The sequence below is a fragment of the Dasypus novemcinctus genome, chromosome 3, assembly GCF_030445035.2.
Source record: "Dasypus novemcinctus isolate mDasNov1 chromosome 3, mDasNov1.1.hap2, whole genome shotgun sequence".
Lineage (NCBI taxonomy): Eukaryota > Metazoa > Chordata > Mammalia > Cingulata > Dasypodidae > Dasypus > Dasypus novemcinctus.
In genome coordinates, this window is record NC_080675.1 from 42,164,107 (window position 1) to 42,191,276 (window position 27,170).

General features: G+C 35.5%; 1 protein-coding gene across 4 annotated transcripts in view; it reads right to left on the minus strand.

Annotated features, from left to right (window-relative positions):
* Positions 1 to 27,170, minus strand: part of RAD51B (RAD51 paralog B) — a 744,701-nt gene that overhangs the window by 629,396 nt on the left and 88,135 nt on the right. For all 4 annotated transcript variants that reach the window (XR_011648315.1, XM_004477314.4, XM_071213852.1 and 1 more), the window contains exons 6-7: positions 8,627 to 8,746; positions 4,419 to 4,602 (exon numbers count right to left, since the gene is read on the minus strand). Coding sequence is in view for 3 of the 4 variants with exons in the window: in XM_004477314.4 (XP_004477371.1) it covers positions 4,419 to 4,602; positions 8,627 to 8,746 (304 nt within the window). In the remaining variant the exon portion in view is untranslated. The remainder of the gene's footprint in view (positions 1 to 4,418; positions 4,603 to 8,626; positions 8,747 to 27,170) is intronic.

Below are 27,170 nucleotides of genomic sequence, written 5' to 3' on the forward strand. Positions count from 1 at the left end.
CAACTGTAAAAAGGAATTAAGTCCTGACACATGTAACAAAATGGATGAACCTGAAAGACATCATGTTAAGTGAAAAAAGACAGACTTAAAAGGACAATTATTGTATGATCTCACTGATTTGAAACAACTAGAATAAGCAAAATTCATACACCAGAATCTAGAATACAGGTTACCAGGGGACGGGGAAGGGATAGGTAATGAAAAGTAAAGGCTTTAAATATATAGGTTTCCTATTTGGAATGATGGAAACATTTGGTTATGGATGGACATGATGATAGCACAACATTGTGAATACAATTAACAGCACCAAAATATAGAACTGAATGTGACTGAAAGGGAAAATAGTAGAATGTATATATGGTAACAATAAAAAATTTTTAAACTTCCATGGAACTATACTACATAAAGAGGGAACCCTTAGTTGAACCATGGGCTTTAATTAATAGTACAATTACAAAAATTTCCTATCATCAATTATAATGAATGTTCCACAACAATGCAAGTTGTTGGTGGTAGGGTGGTATACAGGAATCCTGTATTTTATTCATAATTGTTCTGTAAACCCACAACTTCTCTAATAAAGAAAAAAAGGGGGGGGGGAAGATACCACCTTACACCCACTAGAATAGCTATTATTAAAAAATGTTTAATGGAAAATAACAAGTGTTGACAAGGATATGGAGAATCACCTTAATATATTATTGGTAGGAATATAAAATGATACAGCCATTGTGGAAAAGTCTAGTGATTCCTCAAAAAGTTAAGTATAGGACTACTAGGTAATTCTGCTTCTAGATATATAAGTCAAAAGAATTGAAAGCAGGGACTCAAAAAGATATTTGTACCCAGTGTTCATTGCAACATTATTCACAATTGTCAAAAGGTAGAAGCAACCCAAGTGTCCATCAACAGCTGAATGAATAAATAAAATGTGGAATATACATATGGAATATTATATTATTGGAATATTATTCAATTGTAAAAAGGAATAAAGTTCAGATAAAATGCAACATGGATGAATCTTGAAGTCATCACCTTGAGTGTAATATGCCACAGACACAGAAGGACGAATATTACCTATATGATTTCACTTATATGAAATACGTAGAATAAGCAAAAAAAATTTCAAAATGAGAGAAAATGGATTTCAAATGACCAGGGGTGGGTTAGGGTGGGAATGGGCTGTTACTGTTTGATGATTCCAGAGTTTCCATTTTATTTTATTTTATTTTTATTTTTATTGTCTTTATTTGATTTTTTAATGTTACATTCAAAAAATATGAGGTCCCCATATACCTCCCACAACCCTCAGCCCACCCCTCCCCCCAATAACAACAACCTCCTCCATCATCATGAGACAGTCATTGCATTTGGTGACTACATCTCTGAACACCGCTGCACCTCATGGTCAATGGTCCACACCATAGCCCACACTCTCTCACAGTCCACCCAGTGGGCCATGGGAGAACATACATTGTCCGGTAACTGTCCCTGCAGTACCACCCAGGACAAGAGTTTCCATTTTAGGTGAAGAAAAAGTTCTGGTAATGAATGATATTGATGGTAGCCCAACATTGTGAATATAATTAATCTCACTGAATTGTATGCTTGGTAGTGGTTACAAAGGGAAATTTTATGTTGAATGAATGTTACCATAATTCTAAAAAAAAGCGGAGAGAGCCGATGTGGTTCAAGTGGTTGAGGACCTGCTTCCCACATGGGAGGTGCCTGATTTGGTCTCTGGTGCTTCCTAAAAACAAAAAAACAAACAACAAGCAAACAAACCTTTCTAGGGGAGCCAAGGTGGCTCAGTGGTTGAGTGCCAGTTTCTCATATATAAGGCCCAGGGTTCAATCCCTGACCCTGGTACAAAGAAGAAGAAGAAGAAAAAAAAAAAAAAGGGAAAGAGAGACTGAAGAGACAATGACAAACAAATGCAATATATGACCCTAGGTTGGATCTAATAATGGAGGAGAAAATAACCAAAGGGACATTGTTGGGACATATGAAAATATTAGAATAAAGACTGTAAGCTTTATATCAATGCTAAATTTCTTAACTTGATAACTGTATTTAAGGTGGTTACATAAGTGTTCAATGAGCATGCTATATATAACCTACACTCAAATGGTTAGAAAATAAAACAGATGACAGACAGATGATGATAGAGAGATACAGATAGATACAAAGAGAGAGATGAAAGAAATTTTGAGAGAAAGGAAGAGGAGAGAAAGGAGGGAGTGAGAGAATGCTACTTCAAGTGTGGTAAATGTTAAAAGTTGGTGAATCTGCATAGCTGGGTGGGGGATATGGTAGAGTTCTATGTACGGATTTTGGATTATTTTTGTAACTCTCTTTTAAGTTTGAAATTATTTCAAAATACAAAGGTTTTTAAAAGTCATTAAAATATGCAATACTTTCTTTATGCCACATTTTCTCTCTTGACTCCTTGCTTGGGTTTATAAATTTCAAGGGCTGCATGATAATTTATACTATTTGCACATAATCTTTTTTTTTTTTTTGCACATATTCTTAATGTTACTAAGATCCAAGCTTTTAATTTTCCAATAACAAATAAAAAAATTATAAAATCATAACAAAATTTTATATCATTTAGGAATTTTATATTCTGTTGAAATGATGCATGGCTAAAATTGAAAAGCTTAACTGTACTAAATGCTAGTGAAGCTGTGGAAGAAAGGGAACTCTCCCACACACTGCTGCTGGGAGTGAAATCAGTCCAACTACTTTGGGAAATTATCTATTATTAAAGCTAAACATATGCATGCATACTCCATGACCCAGCAACTCAACTCCCAGGTATAAATCAAATAGAAATTGAATATATATGTAACAGTATCACTGCAACAGCCAGAAACTGAAAATAATCCAAATGACCATTAGCAAGAAAATGAATATATAATTTGTGGTATAACCATACAATGGAACATTACAAAGCAATAGAAAGGAATGAACAATTGCTACCACAATGACATGAATGAATCTCACAAATATAATGTTGAGTGAAGAAACCAGACACAAAAGAACACATATACTATATGATTCCATATACATAAAGTTCAAAAACATGCAAAATACTTCTATGATGTTAGAAGTCAGGAGAATGGTCAACTTGGGAAGATAGAAATTAGTAACATAAGAGAAGCTACCAGGAATATTGATAATATTCTATTTCTGATCATAGGTGAAGTGTATACCATGTGTTCATCATGTGAAAATTCAGTGAATGATCCACTTAAGACTTACAGTTTACTTTTAAGAATTTCAAGATTTGTGTATAAAAAGTTATATCCGAACATTGTTATTAATATGCATGCCTATCATTTAAGATGCTTTCTGAAGATAAAGTATAGCCATGTATAACTGGTAAAATGATTTTTAAAATTTTATCATAGCACCCAAAAGACAAAAGAATGCATTTAGTATAATCAAAGACTTGCTCTTGAAAACTTATCTTGAATAAAGTAAGTTCCTTTCCTAAATAACAGAAGTCATGATAGAATATTAATTAAATTTAATTGAGCTATATGCAAAAATCTACTTAAAGAAATGTATTAATTAAACGTTTGTAAATGGTAAAACATGCTGAAATTCACTAAATGAACAAATATAATGCTGAATTTAAGTAATCAACTAATGATCTGAAGCCAAAATGAATTCTTCAGATAATAAAAGGCTTAATCCAAATACACATTTATTTCTTGTAGCCTACGCACCACAAACTCTTGTAATATGCCCTCGTCTTCAGATTTCCTGATGACAATTACCACTACAGAAAGGCATACCAACAGTAATTTTTCATGATATTTTTACTGGCACTTGCTTACAATCATTCCAAACATTCATTAAAAGTCAACCTATGGCCATTTGAAGCAAACCAAACCAAATTCTACTGTGTACAAAATATCACTGAACACCAGAATTAAAGTACGTACAGAACTACAAAACAGCAAAAAACACCAGACCTAAACCCAAAATCCTCAGAAAACTTAACAACCATTGTCATAAAAGAAACTGCACAGAAACAGACCTAGGCAAATTCATGGAGTTTTAATACTTAATAGTTATCTCAGTGTGACAAAGTAATATAAAGCATGCATAAAGACTAACCAATGACAGGGAAGAAGAGGAGCAACTATAGGAAATTTTAAAAATCAACCTACAAATCTGTCCTAGGCTCAAATTGTAAAAAGGGTACTAATTTCATCAAATGAACTTTAAGATGGTAATATTTGCTATTAGCTATGTGCTATAGAAATTACACAGTATATATGACCTTTAAAAAGTCATGTTTTTTATTTTCCTATAATATTATTACCTGATACTATAAGTCAATTAATCTAATGTTAAAAAAGAGAAAAGAAAAGAAAGGAAAAAAAGAGAGGAAAAAAACTTACTGGGATTGAAAATTCCTCAGCCAAATACTTCAATGAGGCTGTTTCTCTTGCCAAAAACTTGTTTCTTTCTTTCAGATTTCCTTGAAGTTGTGTATCAAACTCCTTTCTGACCACAGAAGCAACAGAATCAATAATCACAAGTTTGACTCCCTTTGAAATAATTTCTTCTTCCAAAGATTCAATCCTACAGAAGCAGTAAAATATTTAAGATATAATTTAAAACAACAACAACAGGGTACTGGAAAAGTTAATCAAACAAAAATAATAACAAACTGTTCTTCCCTAGGTTACAATAATGATTGCAAGAATTCAATGAATATAACTTCTTTGCAGCTCTTCTATATATACTGCACTCTTTGTGTAATAGACCAAAACATTTTATTTAGTTCATTCCTTGGTTCCCATATGCTAGAGTAAAACTACTTGTGATGGCCGTCTCGAAAACGGCCCATATTGATCCCCACTACCTGGTAATCACATCCTTGTACAGTCCCCTCCAACATTGTATCAGGGTTGAATTATGTGACCAATAGCATATGACAAAATGATAGTACAACATTTCTGAGAGTAGGTTATAAAAAACTATGGCTTCCACCATGGGCATGCTCTCGTTTGCTGGCTTTCTCTCAGATCACCCATTCTGGGGGAAGCAAGTTGCTCCATTGTGAGCTTACCTACAGAGAGGTCCACGTAGTGAAGTAATAGCCATCAAGGAACTGAGGCCTGTCAACAACTATGTGAGTGAGCTTAGAAGTGGATTCTTCAGTCCCAAACTTTGAGAGGTCTGCAGCCCTGGACAACAGTTTGGCTGCAACCTCATAAGCAACCCTGAGCCCAAGCCACCTAGCTAAGCTGCTCCTAGTTCCTAACCCTCAGAAACTACGTGAGATAATATATGTTTGTTGTTTCAAGCTGCTAAACTTTAGTGGTCATTTTCTAATGGAACAATAGATGATTAAAATACCACTTAAGGGAAACGGACTTTGGCCCAGTGGTTAGGGCGTCCGTCTACCATATGGGAGGTCCGTGGTTCAAACCCGGGCCTCCTTGACCCGTGTGGAACTGGCCCATGCGCAGTGCTGATGCGCGCAAGGAGTGCCGTGCCACGCAAGGGTGTCCCCCACGTGGGGGAGCCCCACGCGCAAGGAGTGCGCCCGTGAGGAAAGCCGCCCAGCGTGAAAAGAAAGTGCAGCCTGCCCAGGAATGGCGCCGCCCACACTTCCCGTGCCGCTGACGACAACAGAAGCGGACAAAGAAACAAGACGCAGCAAATAGACACCAAGAACAGACAACCAGGGGAGGGGGGGAAATTAAATAAATAAATAAATCTTTAAAAAAAAAAAAAAAAAAAAAACCACTTAAATAATTAAAGCCAAAACATTTAGTTCACTGAATGTTTTTCATTTTTAAATAAATATTTCAATCAATAGGCTGTAGCAAATGAAGAATGCTGCAGTAATAATCAAGAATTCTAAACTGCAATCCTCAACCTGAGGTCATTCATCTGAATTTAACAAATATTTAACTTGGGCTTATGTGCAAAGCACTGTCACTCAACAGCTCTCTATAGCTATACCAACAAGATGGGGCAAGACTCACCATTTGATAATGATTTTACTGAAAGGACCTTGGAACTTCGCTAAATACACAAAGGGTCAAAGAAAGCATAAATATGTCTTTAGTTTAAAAGCACTTCAAATCTGCTGTACTTAATAGATGTATAAAACTCACTGTAAGTATAAGATAATGTCAATGTTTCAAGGACAAGTTTTTGAAAAAAGACTTTAGATACATTTCATCATACATCTATTGAAAATAATGTTTAAATTGATTGATTTTTTTTTCATGTAAAAACTATATATTATATTTACAAGGAATCAAATTCTGGACATGCAGTAATATTTCTAAAAATCAGGATAAAAAATCTAAGATTAACTAGCTAAAATACTTAGTAAATTGGTGAAAACTGGTACATGGCACACAGCAAATTTACTGGCAAATGAAATCTACACCAAACATATGATACCATAAAATCAAATAACCATACCACAGATAAGTGAATATTCTCATAGTAGGCAGGATAATGTCCCTGCCCCACCCCAAGATATCTATATCCTAATCATAAGAACTTGTGAATATGTTACTTTATGGCAAAAGGTATTATGAGGATGTAATTAAGATAAGAACATTGAGATAAGGAGATTATCCAGCTGGACCCAATCTAATTACCTAGGTCTGTAAAATCAGAGAACCTATTTCATACAGGAGTGAGTAGACTATGAAGAAGAGAGGACAATGTAGAAGCCATTGCATCAGATGCAATGTTGTTGGCCCACAAGCTAAGGTATGTGCATGATCCATAAACTGTAAAAAGAGAAGAAACCAATTCTCCCTAGAGCCTCCATAAAAGAATACTGCCTGCCAACACCTTGATTTTAGTCCAGTGAGACCAATGTGAAACTTCTGACCTACAGTGTAACAATAAATTTGTGTTGTATTAAGCTACCAACTTTGTGACCATTTGTTACAGCAGCAATGGAAAATTAACACAACTAGAAACCAAAATGCAAATCATATGACTAAAAAATTGGCTGAAAACATGTACAAGAAATCTAAATAAATATTTATATCAATTAAAATTGTTATAAATCAAACAGCATTCATTTGAATGAATTCATATACAAGAAGCCACAATACCAATTAACAAATGTTTCATTAAAAACTGGTACAAAGTATATAGCAAAATAAATATCTAAACTAATTTTTGGAAAATTAACCTAAACTAATTTTAATATAATCTGGTTTAACCTTAATAGTACAGTGATGCTTCCATTGCCACGTGAGCCACATCTGCTCCTCCTCCATTGCTTTTGAGGCAAAAAATTTAATAACAATTTATTTATATCTAAAATGTTAGGAAAATAATCCAAACTTAATCTTCAGTCAGCTGAATGCCCTTATACTTGTTAAGAAAACTATCCAAGGGTTTTAAAGCTAGTGGCTTTGCTATGGTTATGGCCTAGGACAAAGAGAAAGATACATCATCTTATCTATCATATATCTCATCTTTGGCTTTACTAACTAACTCTGCACATGGGTATAACTGGATACAAAGTAATCTGTGGATACATTAGTGGAGAAATTACTAATATGGTAGCCAAGAAGAACATGCATCCATGAAATGCAACTAAACATACTGTGTGCATGTACCCTTAATTCCTTCCTATCAGCCCCTACATTCAATTTCTATTGGTTCTACTTCCACAACATTTCTCTAATCCAGTGCAATTTTCTCTACGTCCACTCTATCCTAGTCAACACCCCATTGCCTCTTACCTACCTAAGAGTATTCCTTGTTCATCTAAAACCCAAGCTCCACAGTGAGCCAAATTGATTGTTTTCAAATGAAAATTAGGTAATATAGTACATTCAGCACAGGCACTAAGTTTCCCACTGCACTTGGAATAAAATCCGAACTCCTTCCCAACACTTACAAGGCTTACATGATCTAGTTCTTCTTCCAACCTCAGTTTTATCTATCACCATCTTGCTCCCTTCTCTCCAGTCATACTGGTCTCTTTTCTGGGCCTTTGCATAGCTCTTCCCTCTGTCTAAAATGCTCGTCACTCAACTTTTGGCATAGCTGGCTCATTCTTTGTTCACACATCCCCTTCCCAAAGAGGCTTTCCTGACTGTACATGGAGGGAAAAGATACTTGCTTAAGATCTCATGTGGTTACTCTGAACCTCATCACTGCATGACATCACTTTATCACTTATCACAAAGTTTAATAATTTTATTTATTAATTTTTCTTGTTTATTATCTGTGTTCCCAACTAAAATGTAAACTCCATGAGGGCACATATCTTATATTTTGTTCAATGCTATATTTTCTGTATCTAACATGTAGTAAGATACAGAAGTATCTAACATGTAGTAAGACATAAATAATATTTGTTAGCTCAATGAATCAATGAATCAACGATGGTGGGGTCAAAGAACTCCAGAGAGAATTCATGAAGAAGCAGGATTTGATTTAGAAAAGACAGGATGAGATGTATAAACCATAACTAATTATTTTCCCATAAAATAGGAAATGTATAATTCCAGTATGTAAGGACTTTTTTAAAACTCAGAATCTGGAAACATGAAAAACAAAGAACAAAACCTCAAAGTATTATTAAATACCAAAATCTAAAATAGTATACCTTTGTAGAACTTCATCACAGGTGAGTTCCCGAAAAAGATGAATTTTACTGCTTGTCAAAAGTAGTTTTTCTTCAGCATTAAAATAACTGGGAAAACGGGATTCTGCTATCTGAACCAGTCTGTGTGAGGGAGAAGAAAAATAGCACAAGTGAAAATAGTCAATATTTAAGGCCACATTGCTGAACCTCTAATAAATTTTACTTGGAAAACCCTTAAGCCACAAATAATACTAAACAAAAGCCTTAACAATAGAGCTGGTCTAAGCAAAATGGCTCAATATGCAAGTTTAAAATATAAGCTCTCCTTTTCAAGCACTAACAGTTTAGCAGTCAGAGCATGAGAATAGCAAGGGTTTTTGATCTCATCTAACCTTGAGCAAGCAACAATGTCTCCTAGATTTATTGTTCTGCAAATAAATGCTTTTTATGAATTGTATTTTTACTAGAAGCAATAAGATATATTTAGTAAATAAGCAAAATACATTTTTGAATGAAAGAAATATATTTGAACAAATATATTATAACCCTAATTATCATATATCAGTAAGTCTCTTTGTCCTAGTCCAAAAAAATATATTTTTTTTCAATGAAAACTTTATTTATATATAAATAATGCTATCCAGTAGTTCATTGGTAAACAAACCAAAAAAGTTATATTCTAAACCCTAAATTCTGACCTCAAAACTAGATATAATATATGGTGTAGGACAAGTACAGGAGAGTGACAAGTTGAAACAGATGTAGTTATCTTCATTCATATCACAACACTTGGAGAGAATTACTAGAAATTTCAAGTATTTCTGATTTAAAATGTTAAAAATATATATCTTTGAATATAACTATCTCCTATTTAAAATGATGTTTTATCATCCTTAGTACATAACCATCCAAGGGGAAATAAGAAGAGGAACTATAAACTACAACTATCGTATATTTTAGACCATTTAAAAACATGAAAGTACAACAGAAAAGTGTTTTCATTTCTAAATATTTAGAGAACCAAGAAGAGACTAAGAACCTTAAAAAGATAATCACGGTAAGTTCCTTAAATATGCTATAATCAGAAATGAAAGAGAAAAACCTAAAACAGGAAAGGAGAAGAAAAAAATAAAAGAACTAGCCAACATTTTTTAAAAGCATATTTTGAACAATTTGACAAGAAAAAACATAATTAGGTTGAACAGGAAAAGGAAAAATTACTTCAGGAGTAAGGAATAGCACCAAAAGATGTGTAAAGAGTAGAAAATGGATCAAATGGCCATTTAGGAAAAGTTCTTGTAAAAGGCATGGGGATTGAAATGGAAGAAGGAAATGAGGTAAGTGTCAAAGGCAATAGGAGATGAGAGAGGTGGCATTGGCAAAGGCAAAGCTGGCAAATTCTGAGGGCTAGGGGAAAATATATAAAATTTTTTTTATTAGGGCAAACTGCTGAATTTAGTGCTAGTCAGAGAAGTCAGCTAAAAACCTCTGGCACTTGGAACCCACTGATTTTTAATAGGATAGTTATGGCAACATCTACCAGAACCGTAGAAGTTTTTCAAAACATGGATACCTAGTTGATTAGAAACAAGTTTAGCAGTCAGAGCATGATTCATTGGCAACAACCACTAGTCAGTGGACACAATAACTTTTTAAAGAAACTTTAGATTACATAAATGTTACATCAGAAATATAGGTGGATTCCCATATATCCCACCCTTGTTCCCCCTCTCCCACTTGCCCACATTTAACAACATCTTTCATTAGTGTGGTACACTTGTTACAATTGATGAACACATACTGAAGCATTGCTTGAGTGGAGAAAGGCTCTGGAGCTTATTACTGCTCTCATTCAATTAAGGCCCCTCAGAAGAAATGGTGGTCAATGTGTGGGACATGAGCTAACTTTGTTCACAGTGACCATGCTAAGTAACTGTATCACATGGTTACTTATACATCATGCTACAATTTTCTCTGTGTTCTCAAATGTTTTTTGTTTGTTTGTTTTTGGGGAGAGGGGCGGAATCTGAAAAATATATAAATAAAAAAGCAAATATAAATGTAGTGTTCTATATGCCTCACATTAATCATGGTAATTTATTTTCACAATCTTCATCACAAAGATCTTTTTTGGTTAGGACAAGCAACAGAAAAAATATCCTAACTTTCACTTCCAGGCATTAATTACATAGCGTTTGAAAGCAATGCCATCTAGTGGACATCACTATATAAAGGGTATTACTTTCAGAGGAAGTATTTAAGATTCATTCATGGTGCCAAGCACCATTCTAAGTGCTGAGGATATGGCAATGAACAAAGAAAAATAAAATCTCCTCCTTGATGGAGCTTACATGCTAGTGAGAAAGACAAACAAATAAATATATATTATATATCTGGTAATAAGTGCTCAAAAAAAAAAAGTGAAGCAGGATGAGGTAACAATGTGACAGAGGGAAGCAAGTGCTATTTTATATAGGGTGGCCTGGAAAAGTCTCTTTAATAGGTGACATTTGAACAAATGATTAAGGGAAATGAGATAATGAACCATGTGGCTATCCAGCAGAACAGCCCATGGAATAGAGAACTATATCAAGTATAAAAGCCTAGATATGGCTTGATGTATTTGGGGAATAGCAAGAAGGCTAATGAGGCTGCAATACAAAGAGTAAGAGGGAAAATAATAGGAAATAAGGTCAGAAATCTAGTCAGGGGCTAAGATCACTAAGATCTATAGGTATATGCTATTTGGTTTAGATTTTATTTAGTAAGATGGGAAGCTTAGGAGCAGGACTAATATGATCTAACTTCTTTTTTTAAAGGATCATGCTAGCTGATAAATGGAGACAATACATGGAGCAATGGTAAAATCAAGGAGTAGTCCAGATAAAGAGATTATGGTGATTTGATCTAAAAAGGTAATAGTACAAGTGATTAGACATAACTGAATTTGAGATATAGTTCAAAAGAGGAGTTGAAAGTCTTTCTTAACTAATTGAATGAGCTGCTGGAATTAACATTTATCAAAATGGAGAAGACTAGATTTGGATCAGGTTATTACTGATATGGTTTTATTTTTTCCATGGGAGAATCACAAATGCAGTTGTGGACATAACAAGGCATCTGGGTATATATGCCATCATGAAGGTAAGCATATTAGACATCCATGTCAATAGCCAGTTGGAGGTGAACCTGTAGCTCATAGGAAAGCTCAAAACTCTTATCAATCTAGGAGTCATCAGCATATAAAAGGGTTTTTAAATCATGGGACTAGATGAGAACAGGGGCTGAGAACAGAAATAGTAGAGATAGGGTCCCAGGACTGAGCTCTGGAATTCCCCAAGACTTAGAAGTTGAAAAAATGTATAGGCTCCAGGAAAAGAGACTGAGAGGAGGTGACCAGTGATGTTACGTATAAAATCAAAATCAAAAGAATGGTTCCAGGAAGCCAAGTGAAAAACTGTTCAAGAAAAGGGAGTATGAATTGTTTTAATCCTGCCACAAGTCTGACTATGATAAGAAAGGCAGTTTTGGTTAGGGTAGATAACAACTAAATCCTGAGTGGAATGAATTCAAGAGGGAATGAAAGGAGAGACTTCCACTTCCATCCACAAAGAATTAACTGGTATGAGAACTGTCCTCCTATCAAAAACAACTAGAAAACCAGACAAGATACATGAAACAACAGTTTTCAGACACTGAACACACAGCTCAAAACTGTGATCCTACAGAGAAAGGAAACAAGTGAGGTTAGCCCTATGATTGCCCTAGCTTGCTACTGAAGGCACTTTCCATGCTGCAGCGCAGGAAAGAGAACCCAAACAGAATCCAGTAGGTTCACCGAGTTGAAAATATGGGGATCAGAGTTGGGCAGGCCAAGACAACTAGAATTTTAGGGGCATAGTGGAGGGAGCTGCACACACTGAGTACAGTTAAGATCTACAGAGGGGTCCACTTAGAATACATAGTGCATATGTATGAGGGAAAACTATCTGAGGTTGAGGAAACAATCACCAGAAAGCAGTAAAGTGAACAAATTTTAGAGCTCACACAAGATTGAGAATACTTTGTGTTCTCAGAAGACTGAAGAGACCTCATAACACACCAAGCATTGAGTAGAGTTCTCAGAAGTATTTAACCTTAGTAGTGGAACTAAATTAGTCCCAAAATAAAGATTGTTGAGGACTTGCCATAAAATTTAAAAGATCAAAAGGTCCAATCTAATGGTTAACTTCACATTAAAACAAAATTCAACACTCATGACAGACATTAAAATCCAACTTTCAACAATGTAAAATTCACAATTTCTGACATCCAATTACAAATTTTCAGACATGCAGCAGAGGAGGAAAAGATGAGATGTAACCAGGAAAAAAATATCAATCAATAAAAACAGACCGAAAATTACACAGCTAATGGAATTAGTCAACAAAGACCTTAAAATGGCTATTATTAATGTTATAAATATGCTCAAGGAGGTATGGCAGGGGTTGGCAAACTACAAAACATGGGTCAAATCTAGCCCATTACCTCCTATTGCAAATTAAGTTTTATTTATGGATCAAGAAGACTAAATTATTTACTATCTTGCCCTTTACAAATACATTTGCAACCTGTTGTAAAGGAAAACAATAACATGATGAGTAGAGAAATAGAACATGCAGGGAAACGGACTTTGGTCCAGTGGTTAGGGCATCCGTCTACCACATGGGAGGTCCGCGGTTCAAACCCCGGGCCTCCTTGACCCGTGTGGAGCTGGCCATGCGCAGTGCTGATGCGCGCAAGGAGTGCCATGCCACGCAAGGGTGTCCCCCGTGTGGGGGAGCCCCACGTGCAAGGAGTGCGCCTGTGAGGAAAGCCGCCCAGCGTGAAAAGAAAGAGCAGCCTGCCCAGGAATGGCGCCGCCCACACTTCCCGTGCCGCTGACGACAACAGAAGCGGACAAAGAAACAAGACGCAGCAAATAGACACCAAGAACAGACAACCAGGGGAGGGGGGGGGAAATTAAATAAATAAATCTTTAAAAAAAAAAAAAGAAATAGAACATGCAATAAAGACTCAAAAGCAACTCCTAGAGATGGAAAATACAATATCAAAAATGAAAAATAAGGGTTTAACATCCATGGTATATAAAGAGATCCAACAACTCAATGATAAAAAGACAAACAATACAATTTAAAAATTGGCAAAAAACATGAATAGAAATTTTTCCACATCACTAGCTATTAGGGAAATGCAAATCAAAACTACCATGAGATAATCATTTCATACCTATTAGAATGGCCACTATTTAAAAAACAAAAACAAAAAACAAAAAAACAGAAAACTACAAGTGTTGGAGAGGATGTAGAGAAACAGGAACACTTATTTGTTGGTGGTGGGAATGTAAAATGTTACAGCCAATGGGGAAGACAGTTTGGTAGTTCTTCAGGAAATTAAAAATAGAACTGCTGTATGATCTGGCAATCCAACTCTTAGCTATATACTCAGAAGAACTGAAAGTAGGGACACAAACAGACATTTGCACACTGATGTTAACAGTGGCATTATTTACAATTGCCAAAAGATGGAAACAACCCAGGTGTCCATCAACAGATGAATGGACAAATAAAATGTGGTATATGAATACAATGGGATATTATTCAGCAGTAAGAAGAAATGAAGTCATAAGGCATGTAACAACATGGATGGACCTTGAGGATATGATTTTGAGTGAAACAACCCAGACACAGAAGGATAAAAATTGTATGATCTCACTAATATTAACTAAAAATAATGAGCAAAGTCATGGAGTTAATAGCTAGAAGACTGGTCAGCAGAAGATAGAATGAGAATAGAGAATAGGGAGCAGTGGCTTAATTTGGGCAGAATTGGTAATAAGGTTGATTGTAAATAATTGGAATAGGATAGAGGCAATGATAGCACATTAGAGTGAGCATAATGAGCAGCACCAATTTAGGGGTATGATTGTGATTGAAAGGGAAAGTTTAGGGTTGTATATGTCACTATAAGAAAAGCTACATGGGACTGTACAGCACAGCTGAACCCTGTTGCCAATGATAAGCCTGTTTAATAGTACAAATTTAAGAATGTTCTTCAATGAAGCAGAACAAGTGTACATTACTATGACAAGATGTTAATGATAGAGTGGAATCTGAGCTAAAATGCATGTAAAACAAACTATGGGCTGTAGTGAATAATAATAAATTAATATTTTTGCATCAGTTGTAAAAAAGAGAGCATTATTGTTACAGAAACCAGATGCAAAATACAGCATATTGTTTGCCTCCATTTATATAAATTTTACATTATAGAAAACGCACATATAAATAAATGTATAGAGATGGAATTAGATTAGTGGATATGTGTGGCAGGGGATATATAGAAGGGTTGAAAGGGATTGAAAGCTGGGAAGCAGACTTGGCCCAATGGACAGGGTATCTGCCTACTACATGGGAGGTCCGCAGTTCAAACCCTGGGCGTCCTTGACCCAGATGGAGCTGGCCCATGCGCAGTGCTGATGCATGCAAGAAGTGCTGTGCCACGCATGGGTGTCCCCGCGTAGGGGAGCCCCATGCGCAAGGAGTGTGCCCCGTAAGGAGAGCCTCCCAGTGCGAAAGAAAGTGCAGCCTGCCCAAGAATGGCACTGCACACATGGAGAGCTGACACAATAAGATGAGGCAACAACAACAAAAAAGAAAAACAGATGGAAAGGGATTAGAAAGCTAAGGGGTAGGGGAGGTTTCTTTTTAGAATAATGAAAACGCTGTAATATTGATTGTGGCAATGAATGCACAATGTGATCATACAAAATCCACTGGATGTACACTTTGGATGGGCTGTATGGTATAAAATATATCTCAATAAATTGCTAAAAATGAAAAATACACTGGGTAAGATATATACCAGATTAGAAATTTCAGAAAACAAATTGATGAATCTGAAAACAAAGCAATAGAATCCACCCAAAATGAAGGGCAGAGAAAAAGAGCTTGAAAATAATGAACAGAGACTTGTAATATATGGGATGATATCAGGCAGTTTGACACTGTTGCCATTGGAAGCGTAGTAGAAGAGGAGAGGGAGGGCAAAGATATTTAGTGGGGGGAAGCTAGAAATTTTCTAAATTTAATGAAAATTATAAAACCTATGAATCCAAGAAGCTCAATGAATCCTAAGCAGAAGAAACATAAAGAACATCATGTAAGTGACATTATAATCAAATGGATGAGAACCAGTAAGAAAAAAAAAATCTTAAAAGTAGTCAGAGGGGGAAAAAAGTGCTGAACACAACACATAAGATAAAATAATAGAATGAGGGCAGACTTCTCATCAGAAACCATGCAAGCCAGTAGACAATAGTAGGACATCCTTAAATTGGTGAAAGGGGAAAAACATCAACCTAGAATTCTATACCCAGCAAAAATATCTTTCGAAGAGGATGGAAATAAAAGGACTTTTAGAGACAAACAAACTGAAAGAATTCATACTCAGCCGACTTGTATTATAAGAACTATTAGAAGTTCTTCAGGTGGAATAAAGGATACAAGTAGAAATTTGATCTATTTTAAAGGAATGAAGATATCAAATATGGTAAGTATGGGGGAAATAGAAAAAAAATCTTTTCCCATTTTTGCTTTGCAAGATAACTATTAACAATTTAAATAGTATAGAGTTTATAACATAAGCAAAATTGAAATAGATGAAGTATGAAGTATGAGGGAAATGGAAGTATACTGTTCTAAGATTCTTATATGTAAAATGGTATAATATTATTTGAAGGCAGATTCATAAGTTAAAGATGGATATTGTAATGAGTATCCAGTTGTTACAGAGCAACCACTAAAATTAAATTAAAAGGTAAAGCTAGTGTGCCACCACTAAAATAAAATGGAATCATAAAAATTACCAAATTATTCAAAAAAGGTAGAAGAAGAAAAGAGGGCAAAAACAGGAAGGGAAAAACAAAAAATAAATCCAACCATATTGATAATTACATTAAATGTGAATAACTAAAATTTCAGTTAAAAGTCAAAGATTATCAACTTGAATATAAAAGCAACAATAAACTATATGATATATATAATAAATGCACTTTAAATATAAAAACGTTGTCAGAATAAAAGTAAAAGAGTGAAAAAGGCATATCATGCAAATGCTATCAAAGAAAGCTGAAAAGAAAACAAAGCTGAAATGACTATATTAAATTCAAAGTAGGCTTAAGAAGAAAAAATAACAGGGAAAAAAAAGGGACACTTAATAACAAAAAATGGTTAATTAATCAAGAAGACATAACAATCCTAAATGTATGCAATGAGCAAGAGAGCTTCAAAATACATGAAGTAAAAAAGTAATAAGAAGAAAGCTGAAAGGAGAAATAGAGAAGTCTACAATTATACTTAGAGATTTTAACACTATTTTTTCTGTAAGTGACAGAACAGCTAGCCAAAAAAATCAGTAAAGATACACAAAACCTGAACAACACTATCAACCAACTTGACTTAATTGTCATGTATAGAATACTCAACCCAAAGGCAGCAGAATATAGATCTTCATCAAATACACATGGGATAGACACCAAGATGGGCCACATTCTGGATCATAAAATTAGTTTCAAAAATTTAAGAATACTGAAATCACAGACTATATTCTGTGACCACAATGGAATTAAACTACAAATTAATAATATTAAATATATATATATGAAAAAGCTTCAAATATTTTCAAACTTTAAAAATAACTTCTAACTAAATTTGGGTAAAAGAAAATCACAAGAGAAACTAGAAAATATTTTTAACTAAATGAAAATGAAAACAGCATAGTAAAGTTTTTGGCATGCAGCTAAAGCTGCAATTATATTATGAACATGTACTAGAAAAAAAGAAATCAATAATACAAGCTTCTACCTGTAAAAATAAAAAATAAATAAACAAACCTGTTGTAGACAGAGAAAAAGAAATAATAAAGGAAATAACAAATTCCTAAAATAAAAAAGAGAAAAATTACAGAGAAAATTCAATGATATCAAAAGGTAGTTCTATGAAAAGATAAATAAAATGGATAAAACTCTAGAAAAACTGACCAAGATAAAAAAAGGGAAAACACAAATTATCAAAATCAGAAATGATTCCATTTTATTTTAGTGGTGGCACACTAGCTTTACCTTTTAATTTAATTTTAGTGGTTGCTCTGTAACAACTGGATACTCATTACAATATCCATCTTTAACTTATGAATCTGCCTTCAAATAATATTATACCATTTTACATATAAGAATCTTAGAACAGTATACTTCCATTTCCCTCATACTTCATACTTCATCTATTTCAATTTTGCTTATGTTATAAATTCTATACTTTTTTTTTTAAGATTTTTATTTATTTATTTATTTCTCTCCTACCCCCCCACCCCGGCTGTCTGTTCTCTGTGTCTATTTGCTGTGTCTTGTTTCTTTGTCCACTTCTGTTGTTGTCAGCAGCACAGGAATCTGTGTCTCTTTTTGTTGCGTCATCTTGTTGTGTCAGCTCTCCATGTGGGTGGCGCCATTCTTAAGTAGGCTGCACTTTCTTTCGCGCTGGGCGGCTCTTCTTATGGGGTGCACTCCTTGCACATGGGGTCCCCTATGCGGGGGACACCCATGCATGGCACGGCACTCCTTGCATGCATCAGCAATGCGCATGGGCCAGCTCCACACAGGTCAAGGAGGCCTGGGGTTTGAACCGCAGACCTCCTATGTGGTAGATGGACGCCCTAACCACGGGGCCAAGTCTGTTTCCCTATACTATTTAAATTGTTAATAGTTATCTTGCAAAACCATTAAAAATGGGAAAACATCTTTTTTCTATTTCCCCCATACTTACCATATTTGATGATCTTCATTTCTTTAAAATAGATCAAATTTCCACTTGTATCCTTTATTCCACCTGAAGAATTTCTAATAGTTCTTATAATACAAGTCGGCTGAGTATGAATTCTTTCAGTTTGTTCATCTCTAAAAGTCCTTATATTTCCATCTTCTTTGAAACACATTTACATTTCTAGAGACCCTACACTTTTTAGAAGGATAAGGAACCATTAATGAACAACTTAATGCCACTAAATGACAACATAAATGAAATTAAAAAGTTTCCTTAAAAGATTCAAACTACAAAAGTTCCCTCAAAAAGAATAATCTGAAAATTACATTAAAAATATTAAATTCATTTTTTAAAACATTCACATAAAGAAAATTCCAGGCCTGGATGTCTTCATCGGTGAATTCTATCAAACATTTAAGGAAAAAAAAATTTTTTTTTAAAGATTTATTTTTATTTTTATTTTTTATTTATTTATTTATGTATTTATGTATTTATTTATTTTTTTTTTTCTCTCCTCTTTCCCCCAACCCCCCACCTCGGTTGTCTGTTCTCTGTGTCTATTTGCTGCGTGTTCTTCTTTGTCAGCTTCTGTGTTGTTGTCAGCGGCACGGGAATCTGTTTTTCTTTTTGTTGCATCATCTTGTTGTGTCAGCTCTCTGTGTGTGCAGCACCATTCCTTTTGCGCTGGGTGGCTCTCCATACAGGGCGCACTCCTTGAGCGTGGAACCCCCCTTCACGGACGCACCCCTGTGTGGCATGGCACTCCTTGTACACATCAGCACTGTGCATGGGCCAGCTCCACACGGGTCAAGGAGGCCTGGGGTTTGAACCGCAGACCTCCCATGTGGTAGACGGATGCCCTAACCACTGGGCCAACTCCGCTTTCCTTAAGAAAAAATTAATACCAATCCTAAACAATTCTGTTTCTTCCAGAAACTGAAAAAGAAGGAAACGTTCACAATTCATTTTACAAAGCCAGTCTCACCCTGACACCAAAACCAGACAAAGCATTAAAAGACAACTTCATATCATATACCTCATGAACAGGAACACAAAAAACTTCATAAAAATTTTTATAAAATTTCATTGAAATATATAAAAAAATACATGAATACAGATAAACAATAAGTGTAGAGTAAAAGTTTTGAACTTACAAACATGCATATCATCATACATCAAACCACCTCCCATTGTTGTAAAACATTTGTTATAAATTATGAAAAAGCATAGTCAAAATTGAAAGAGCATCATCAAAATATTACTGATAACTATAGCCCTTATCATACATTTGGTGTATTTCCCCCCCAACCTACCCATTGATTAACACCTTGTATTAATATTACATACTTGTTACATTTCATGAGAGAATATTCTCATATTTGTTCTGTTAACCACAGGTCATCTTCCACTACTGAATTCCCTGTGTTATACAGTCCCATGCTTTGTACAATTCATTCAAAATGTACACTCAGTGGCTCTCGTTTTTATCACAGAGTTGTGCTGTCATCATCTCAATCAATTTTAGAATACTTTCATTCTTATACCCCCCATTGTTTTCCCTTAGAATTGATATAATATCCTCTTTGACACTGCAGCAAATTTATTGCACTATTACTGTTAACTATCATCCACAACTTACATGAAATTTTTTGACATTTTAATTTGAAATACTTGCAAACTTACAGGACAGTTAAAAAATAATACAAACCCAGAAAACTACAACGCATTGCCAAAAGAAATCACAAAAGACCTAAATAAATGGAAGAACATTCTGTGCTCATGGATTGGAAAACTAAGTATCGTTAAGATGTCAATTCTACCCAAATTACAGATTCAATGTAATCCCAATAAAAATTCCACTAACATTTTTTAAAGAAATGGAAAATAAAATTATCAAATTTATTTGGAATGGTAAGGGACCCTGAAGTCCCTTCTTAAAAAGGAAGAGGGAACTTGGAGGACTCTCACTTTCGTACTTTAAATCATATATCCTAGCTACAATGGTAAAAACAGCATGGTACTGGCAAAAAGATAGACACATAGACCAATGAATGAAACTGATGGTTCAGAAATAGACCCTCACATCTATAGTCAAGTGATTTTTGACAAGACTGTCAAACCCACCCAGCTGGAGTAGAACGGCCTATTCATCACATGGTGCTGGGAGAACTGGATATCCATATCAAAAAGAAAGGAAGAGGAACCCTATCTTACACTTTATACGAAAATTAACTCAAAATGGAACAAAGATCTAAATAGAAAAGCTAGAAAGCATAAAGTTCCTAGAAGAAAATATAAGGAAACATCTTCAACACCTGGTGGTAGGTAGTAGATACGTTTATTTTTTTGTATTTTTTTTTATTTTGTATATTTCATAATTGAAAATATAAACAATAATTTAAAAAGAAAAAGAAAACACAGTAGAATAAAAACATACATTTCTCAATTAAATGCTGTGGATACATATAATTTTTTAAATCATAAAATGTTACATAATATATTTGATTTATAGTAACACAATCATACATTATTTGTCCTTTTGTGTCTGGCTAGCTTTGTTCAACATAATGTCCTCCAGGTTCATCCATGTTGTCATATGCTTTATGACTTCATTTCTTTTTATGGTTGCATAATATTCCATTGTTGGAATATACCACAGTCTATCCATTCATTGGTTGATGTACACCTGAGTTGCTTGCAACTTTTTGCAGTCATGAATAATGCTGCTACGAACATCAGTATAAGTGGCATTGCAGGGTCGCGTGGCAAGTCTATATCCAGCTTTTTTAGGAACTGTCATATAGTCATCCCTAGTGGCTGTATCATTCTGTATCCCACCAGAAGTGAATAAGTGTTCCTATCTCTCCACATCCTCTCCAACCCTTGTAGTTCACTGTCTTTTTAATAGTGGCCATTCCGACAGGTGTGAAATTATATTTCATTGTAGTTTTGATTTGCATTTCCCTAATCATTAGTGATGTTGAGCATTTTTTCACCTGTTTGATTTTTGTTTTGTTTTGTTTTTTTGCCATATGTATTTATTTGGACAAATGTCTATTTAAGCCTTTATCCATGTTTAAATTGGATCATTTGTCTTTGTTGTTGAGTTGTAACATCTCTTTATATATTGTGGATATTAAACCCTTATCTGACGTGATTTCCAAATATTATCTCCCATTGAGTCGGCTGCCTTTTCACCCTTTTGACAAAGTCCTATGAGGTGCAAAAGTGTTTAATTTTGAGGAGATCCCATTTATCTATTTTTTTCTTTTGCTATACTTGCTTTGGGTGTGAGGGCCAAGAAACTACCACCTACAACAAGGTCTTTCAGATGTTTCCCTACATTTTCTTCTAGTAGTTTTATGATCCTGGCTTTTATATTTAGGTCTTTGATTCATTTTGAGTTGATTCTTGCATAGAGAGTGAGATAAGGAGACTCTTTCATTCTTTTGGTTATGGATATCCAGTTCTCCCAGCACAATTTGCTGAAGAGACTGTTTAGTCCCATTAACATGAACTTGGTAAGTTTGTGAAAGAACAGTTGGCCCTAGAGGTAAGGGTTTATTTCTGGATTCTCAGTTCTATTCCACTGATCAATGTGTCTGTCTTTAGGCCATTATCACGCAGTTTTGACCACTGTAGCTTTCTAATATGTTTCAAGGTCAGGCAGTGAAATTCCTCACTCTTCTTTTTTAGAATGTTTTTGGCTATTCAGTGCACTTTCCCTTCCAAAGGGATCTGGTAATTGCCTTTTCTAATTCTGTAAAGTAGGCTGTTGGAATTTTGATTGGTATTACATTGAATCTGTAAATCAGTTTCAGTAAGATTGACATCTTCATGATATTTCTACTCCCAATCCATGAACATGGAATGTCTTTCCATTTGTTTAAGTCTTTTTAAATTTCTTTTACAATTGTTTTGCAGTTTTCTGCATATAGGTCCTGTACTTCTTTGGTTAAATTGATTCATAGGTATTTGAGTCTTCTTGTTGCTATTGCAAATGGAATTTCCCCCCTGATTTCCTCTTCAAATTGTTCAGTACCAGTAGACAAATCATTCCTGATTTTTACATGTTGCTCTTATTTCATGCCACTTTGCTGAACTCATTTATTAGGTGAAGTAGCTTTCTAGTGGATACTTCAGAATTTTCTAAATACAGGATCAGTGAGAGTTTTACTTCCTCATTTCCTATTGGATGGCTTTAATTTTTTTTTTTTTGTCTTTTCTAGCTAGAACCTCTAGTACAATATTGAATAACAATGGTGATAGTGGGTATCCTTGTCTTGTTTCTGTTCTTAGAGGGAAAGCTTTCAACGTTTCCCCACTGAGTTTGATGTTGGCTGTGGGTTTTTCATATACGCCTTTTAACAGATTGAGGAATTTTCCTTCTATTCCTATCTTTTGAAGTGTTTTCATAAAAAAAGGATGCTGAATTTTGTTGAATGACTTTTGTGGTATTTTCCTTCAGTTTGTTAATGTGGTGTATTATGTTAATTGATTTTCTTATGTTGAACCAGCCTTGCGTACCAGGAATAAATCCCACTTGGTCATGATGTATAAGGTCTTTTTTTTAAAAAGATTTATTTCTCTCCCCTTCTCCCCCCACCCTCCCCCATTATCTGTTCTCTGTGTCCATTCGCTTTGTGTTCTGTGTCCACTTGTATTCTTGTCAGTGGCACCGGGAATCTGTGTCTCTTTTTGTTGTGTCATCTTGCTGCATCAGCTCTCAGTGTGTGCGGTGCTGCTCCTGGGCAGGTTGCACTTTTTTTTTGCGCAGAGTGACTCTCCTTATGGGGTGCACTCCTTGCACATTGGGCTCCCCTATGCGGGGGACACCCCTGCGTGGCATGGCACTCCTTGAGCACATCAGCACTGCGCATGGGCCAGCTCACCACATGGGTCCAGAGGCCCTGGGTTTGAACCTTGGACCTCCCAAGTGGTAGGCAGATGATCTATCCGTTGAGCCAAATCCACTTCCCTATATAAGTCTTTTTTTTTTAATAAGCTCTTTTTTTTAATGATTTACTTATTTTTATTTCTTTCTCTCCCCTTCTCCCCCTCCCCCGCATTGTCTGCTCTCTGTGTCCATTCGCTGTGTGTTCTTCTGTGTCTGCCTGCATTCTTGTCAGCAGCACTGGGAATCTGTGTCGCTTTTTGTTGCGTCATCTTGCTGTGTCAGCTCTCCGTATGTGCAGCACCACTCCTGGGCAGGCTGTACTTTTTCATGTGGGACGGCTCTCCTTGTGCAGTGTACTCCTTGAGCATGGGGCTCCCCTACATGGGGGACACTCCTGCTTAGCAGGGCATTCCTTGCATGCATCAGCACTGTGCATTGGCCAGCTCACCACACTGGTTAGGAGGCCCTGGATTTGAACCATGGACCTCCCATATGGTAGGCAGATGCTCTATCAGTTGAGCCAAATCTGCTTCCCCCTGTGTAAGTAAGTCTTTTGATATGCGGTTGATTCGATTTGCAAATATTTTGTTGAGAATTTTTGTATCTATGTTCATTAGAGAAATTAGTCTGTAATTGTCTTTTCTTGTATCTTTATCTGGCTTTGGTATTAGGGTGATGCTGGCTTCATAAGGTGTGTTGGGTAATTTTTCCTTTTCCCTCCTCTTCAATTTTTGGAAGAGTTTAAACAGGAATAGCATTAATTCTTTTTGAAATGCTTGATGGAATTCGCCTGTGAAGCCATCTGGTCTTGGAATTTTCTTTGCTGGGAAATTTTCAACAATGGATTCAATCTCTTTAAATGTGATTGGTTGTTAAGTTATTGTATTTCTTGTAGCATCAATGTAGGTTGTTTGCACATTTTTAGGAATTTGTCCATTTCATCTGGGTTGTCGAGTTTGTTAGCATACATTTTCTCATAATATCTTCTTATGATCCTCTTTATTTCTGTGGGGTCAGTCATAACTTCTCCCCTTTCATTTCTGATTGTATTAATTTTCATCTTTTTTTTTTTCTTTGTTAATCTACCTAGGGGTTTGTGATACTTGTTGAACTTCTCAAAGAACCAATTTTTGGTTTTGTTGATTTTTTCTTTTTGTGTTTTGTTGTTGTCATTCTCAAATTCATTTATTTCTGCTCTATTTTTTATTATTTCTTTTTTTTCTGCTTGCTTTGGGATTGGTTTGTTGTTCTTTTTCTAATTTCTGTAGTTGTTCAGTTAAATCTTTCCATTTAGCTCTTTCTTCTTTTTTTAATATAGGCATTTAGGACTATAAATTTCCCTCTCAAGATTATTTTTGCTGTATCCCATAAGTTTTGATAAATTGTTCTTTCATTTTCATTTGTTTCAATATATTTACTGATTTCACTTGCAATTTCTTTAGCTCACTGATTATTTAGGAGTGTGCTGTTCAGTCTCCACACATTTGCATATTTACTTTTTTCCTCTCTATTATTGATTTCCAGTTTCATTCCATTATGATCTGAGAAGGTTCTTTGTATAATTTCAATCTTTTTAGATTTATTGAGAGCTGCACTGAGCCCTAACGTGTGGTTTATCCTCAAGAAAGATCCATGGGTACTTGAGAAGAATGTATAACCCACTGAGTTTCTGATATGTCTGTTAGTTTTAACTCACCTATCACATTGTTCAAGTTCTCTGTTTCCTTGTTGATCTTCTGTCTAGTTATTCTATTGATGTAAGTAGTGTGTTGAAGTCTCCAATGATTATTGTAGAGATATCTATTTCTCCCTTCAGTTTTGCCAGAGTGTCTCTTGTATTTTAGGACACTCTGGTTAGGTGCATAGATGTTTATGACTATTATATCTTCCTGGTGGATTGTCCCTTTCATTAATATATAATGACCTTCTGTATCTCTTATAAATTTTTTGCATTTAAAGTTTGTTTTGTCTGATATTAGTATAGCTATGCCTGCCCTTTTATGGTTACTATTTGCATTGAGTATCTTTTTGTATCCCTGGGTCTAAGGTGAGTTTCTTATAAGCAGTATATGGATGGCTCATGTTTTTTTATCCATTCTATCAGCCTTTATCTTTTGCCTACAGAGTTTAATCCATTCACATTCAATGACATTATTGTAAATGCATTATTTATTTCCACCATTTTATTCTTTGGTTTTCATATGTCATATCATATTTTTGTCTGTCCTTTTACTCTTTTGGTGATCCCTACCTGGCCTGGAAGGGCTCCTAACCCAACAGACCAAATTTGTGAAACAAAAGCTGAGTCAGCCTTGTTTGTGTCCCTCTCTCTTCCCTTTCCTGGGGTGGTGGATCCCTGGAGCCCCCGTTAATCTGTAGCCGAAGGCCCAGAGGCCTGAGGATTCTATTAAATAAAGTGTCTTTACTATGGGAGAGGGTGCCGGCAGAGCAGTAGCTGGTTGGTTTCAACTCACAGCTCTGTTGTCAGATTCCCCTCCTTTGTCCCTTCCTCTACTGGGCAGTGTCCAGCCTATGCCTGGTGTCCTAAACCCTAGAATATCTTCTCCCAGGCTGTTTCAGCCTATCCTCTAGCTATTTTTCTGGAGAAGAAAGTCCCATGTCTTTGTAGTCCACCATCTTCCCAGAAGTCAGTGAATTTTTAAACCTTACACAGAAAGCAAAAGCAAGGAAAGAAAACATGGATAAATGGGATTTCCTCAAACTTAAACACTTTTCTGTGATTCAAAGGACTTTGTCAAGAAAGTGAAAGGGCAGCCCATTCAATGGGAGAAAATATTTGGAAACCACATATCCAATAAGGGTTTGATTTCTAGTCTATATAAAGCGATCATATAACTCAGAAATAAAAGAGCAAGCAATCTAATTTAAAAATGGGTAAATTACTTAAATAGACATTTCTCCAAAGAGGAAATACAAATGGCCAAAAAGCACATGAAAAAACGTTCATTCTCCCTAGCTATTAGGGAAATGTAAATCAAAACGACAATGAGATATCATCTCACACCACATAGAATGTCTGTTTATTTTAAAAAAACAAAACAACAGAAAATTAAGTGCTAGAGAGGATGTGGAAAAATAGGAACATTCCTTCACTATTGGTGGGAATGTAAAATGATGCAATCTTTGTGGAAGACAGTTTGGCGGTTCCTTAGGAAGCTAAATACAGAACTACCACATGATCCAGCAAATCTCTACTAGGAATATATCCAGAAAAACTGAAAACTGTGATGCAAACAGGCATTTGCATGCCAATGTCCACAGTGTTACTATTCACAATTACCCAAGGATGGAAACAAGCCAAGTGTCTATCAACTGATAAATGGATAAACAAAATGTGGTACATACATATGATAGAATAGTATGCTGCAGTAAGAAGAAATGAAATTAGGACACAGATGATAACATGGATGAACCTTGAAAACATTATACTAAGTGAAGTAAGCCAGACACAAAAGGACAAAAAGTGCACTAAATGAACACTTAGCTCATTTATTTTTTTTTTTTAAAGATTTATTTATTTATTTAATTTCCCCCCTCCCCTGGTTATCTGTTCTTGGTGTCTTTTTGCTGCGTCTTGTTTTTGTCCGCTTCTGTTGTCGTCAGTGGCACGGGAAGTGTGGGCGGCGCCATTCCTGAGCAGGCTGCTCTTTCTTTTCACGCTGGGCGGCTTTCCTCACGGGCGCACTCCTTGCGCGTGGGGCTCCCCCACGCGGGGGACACCCTTGCGTGGCACGGCACTCCTTGCGCGCATCAGCGCTGCGCATGGCCAGCTCCACACGGGTCAAGGAGGCCC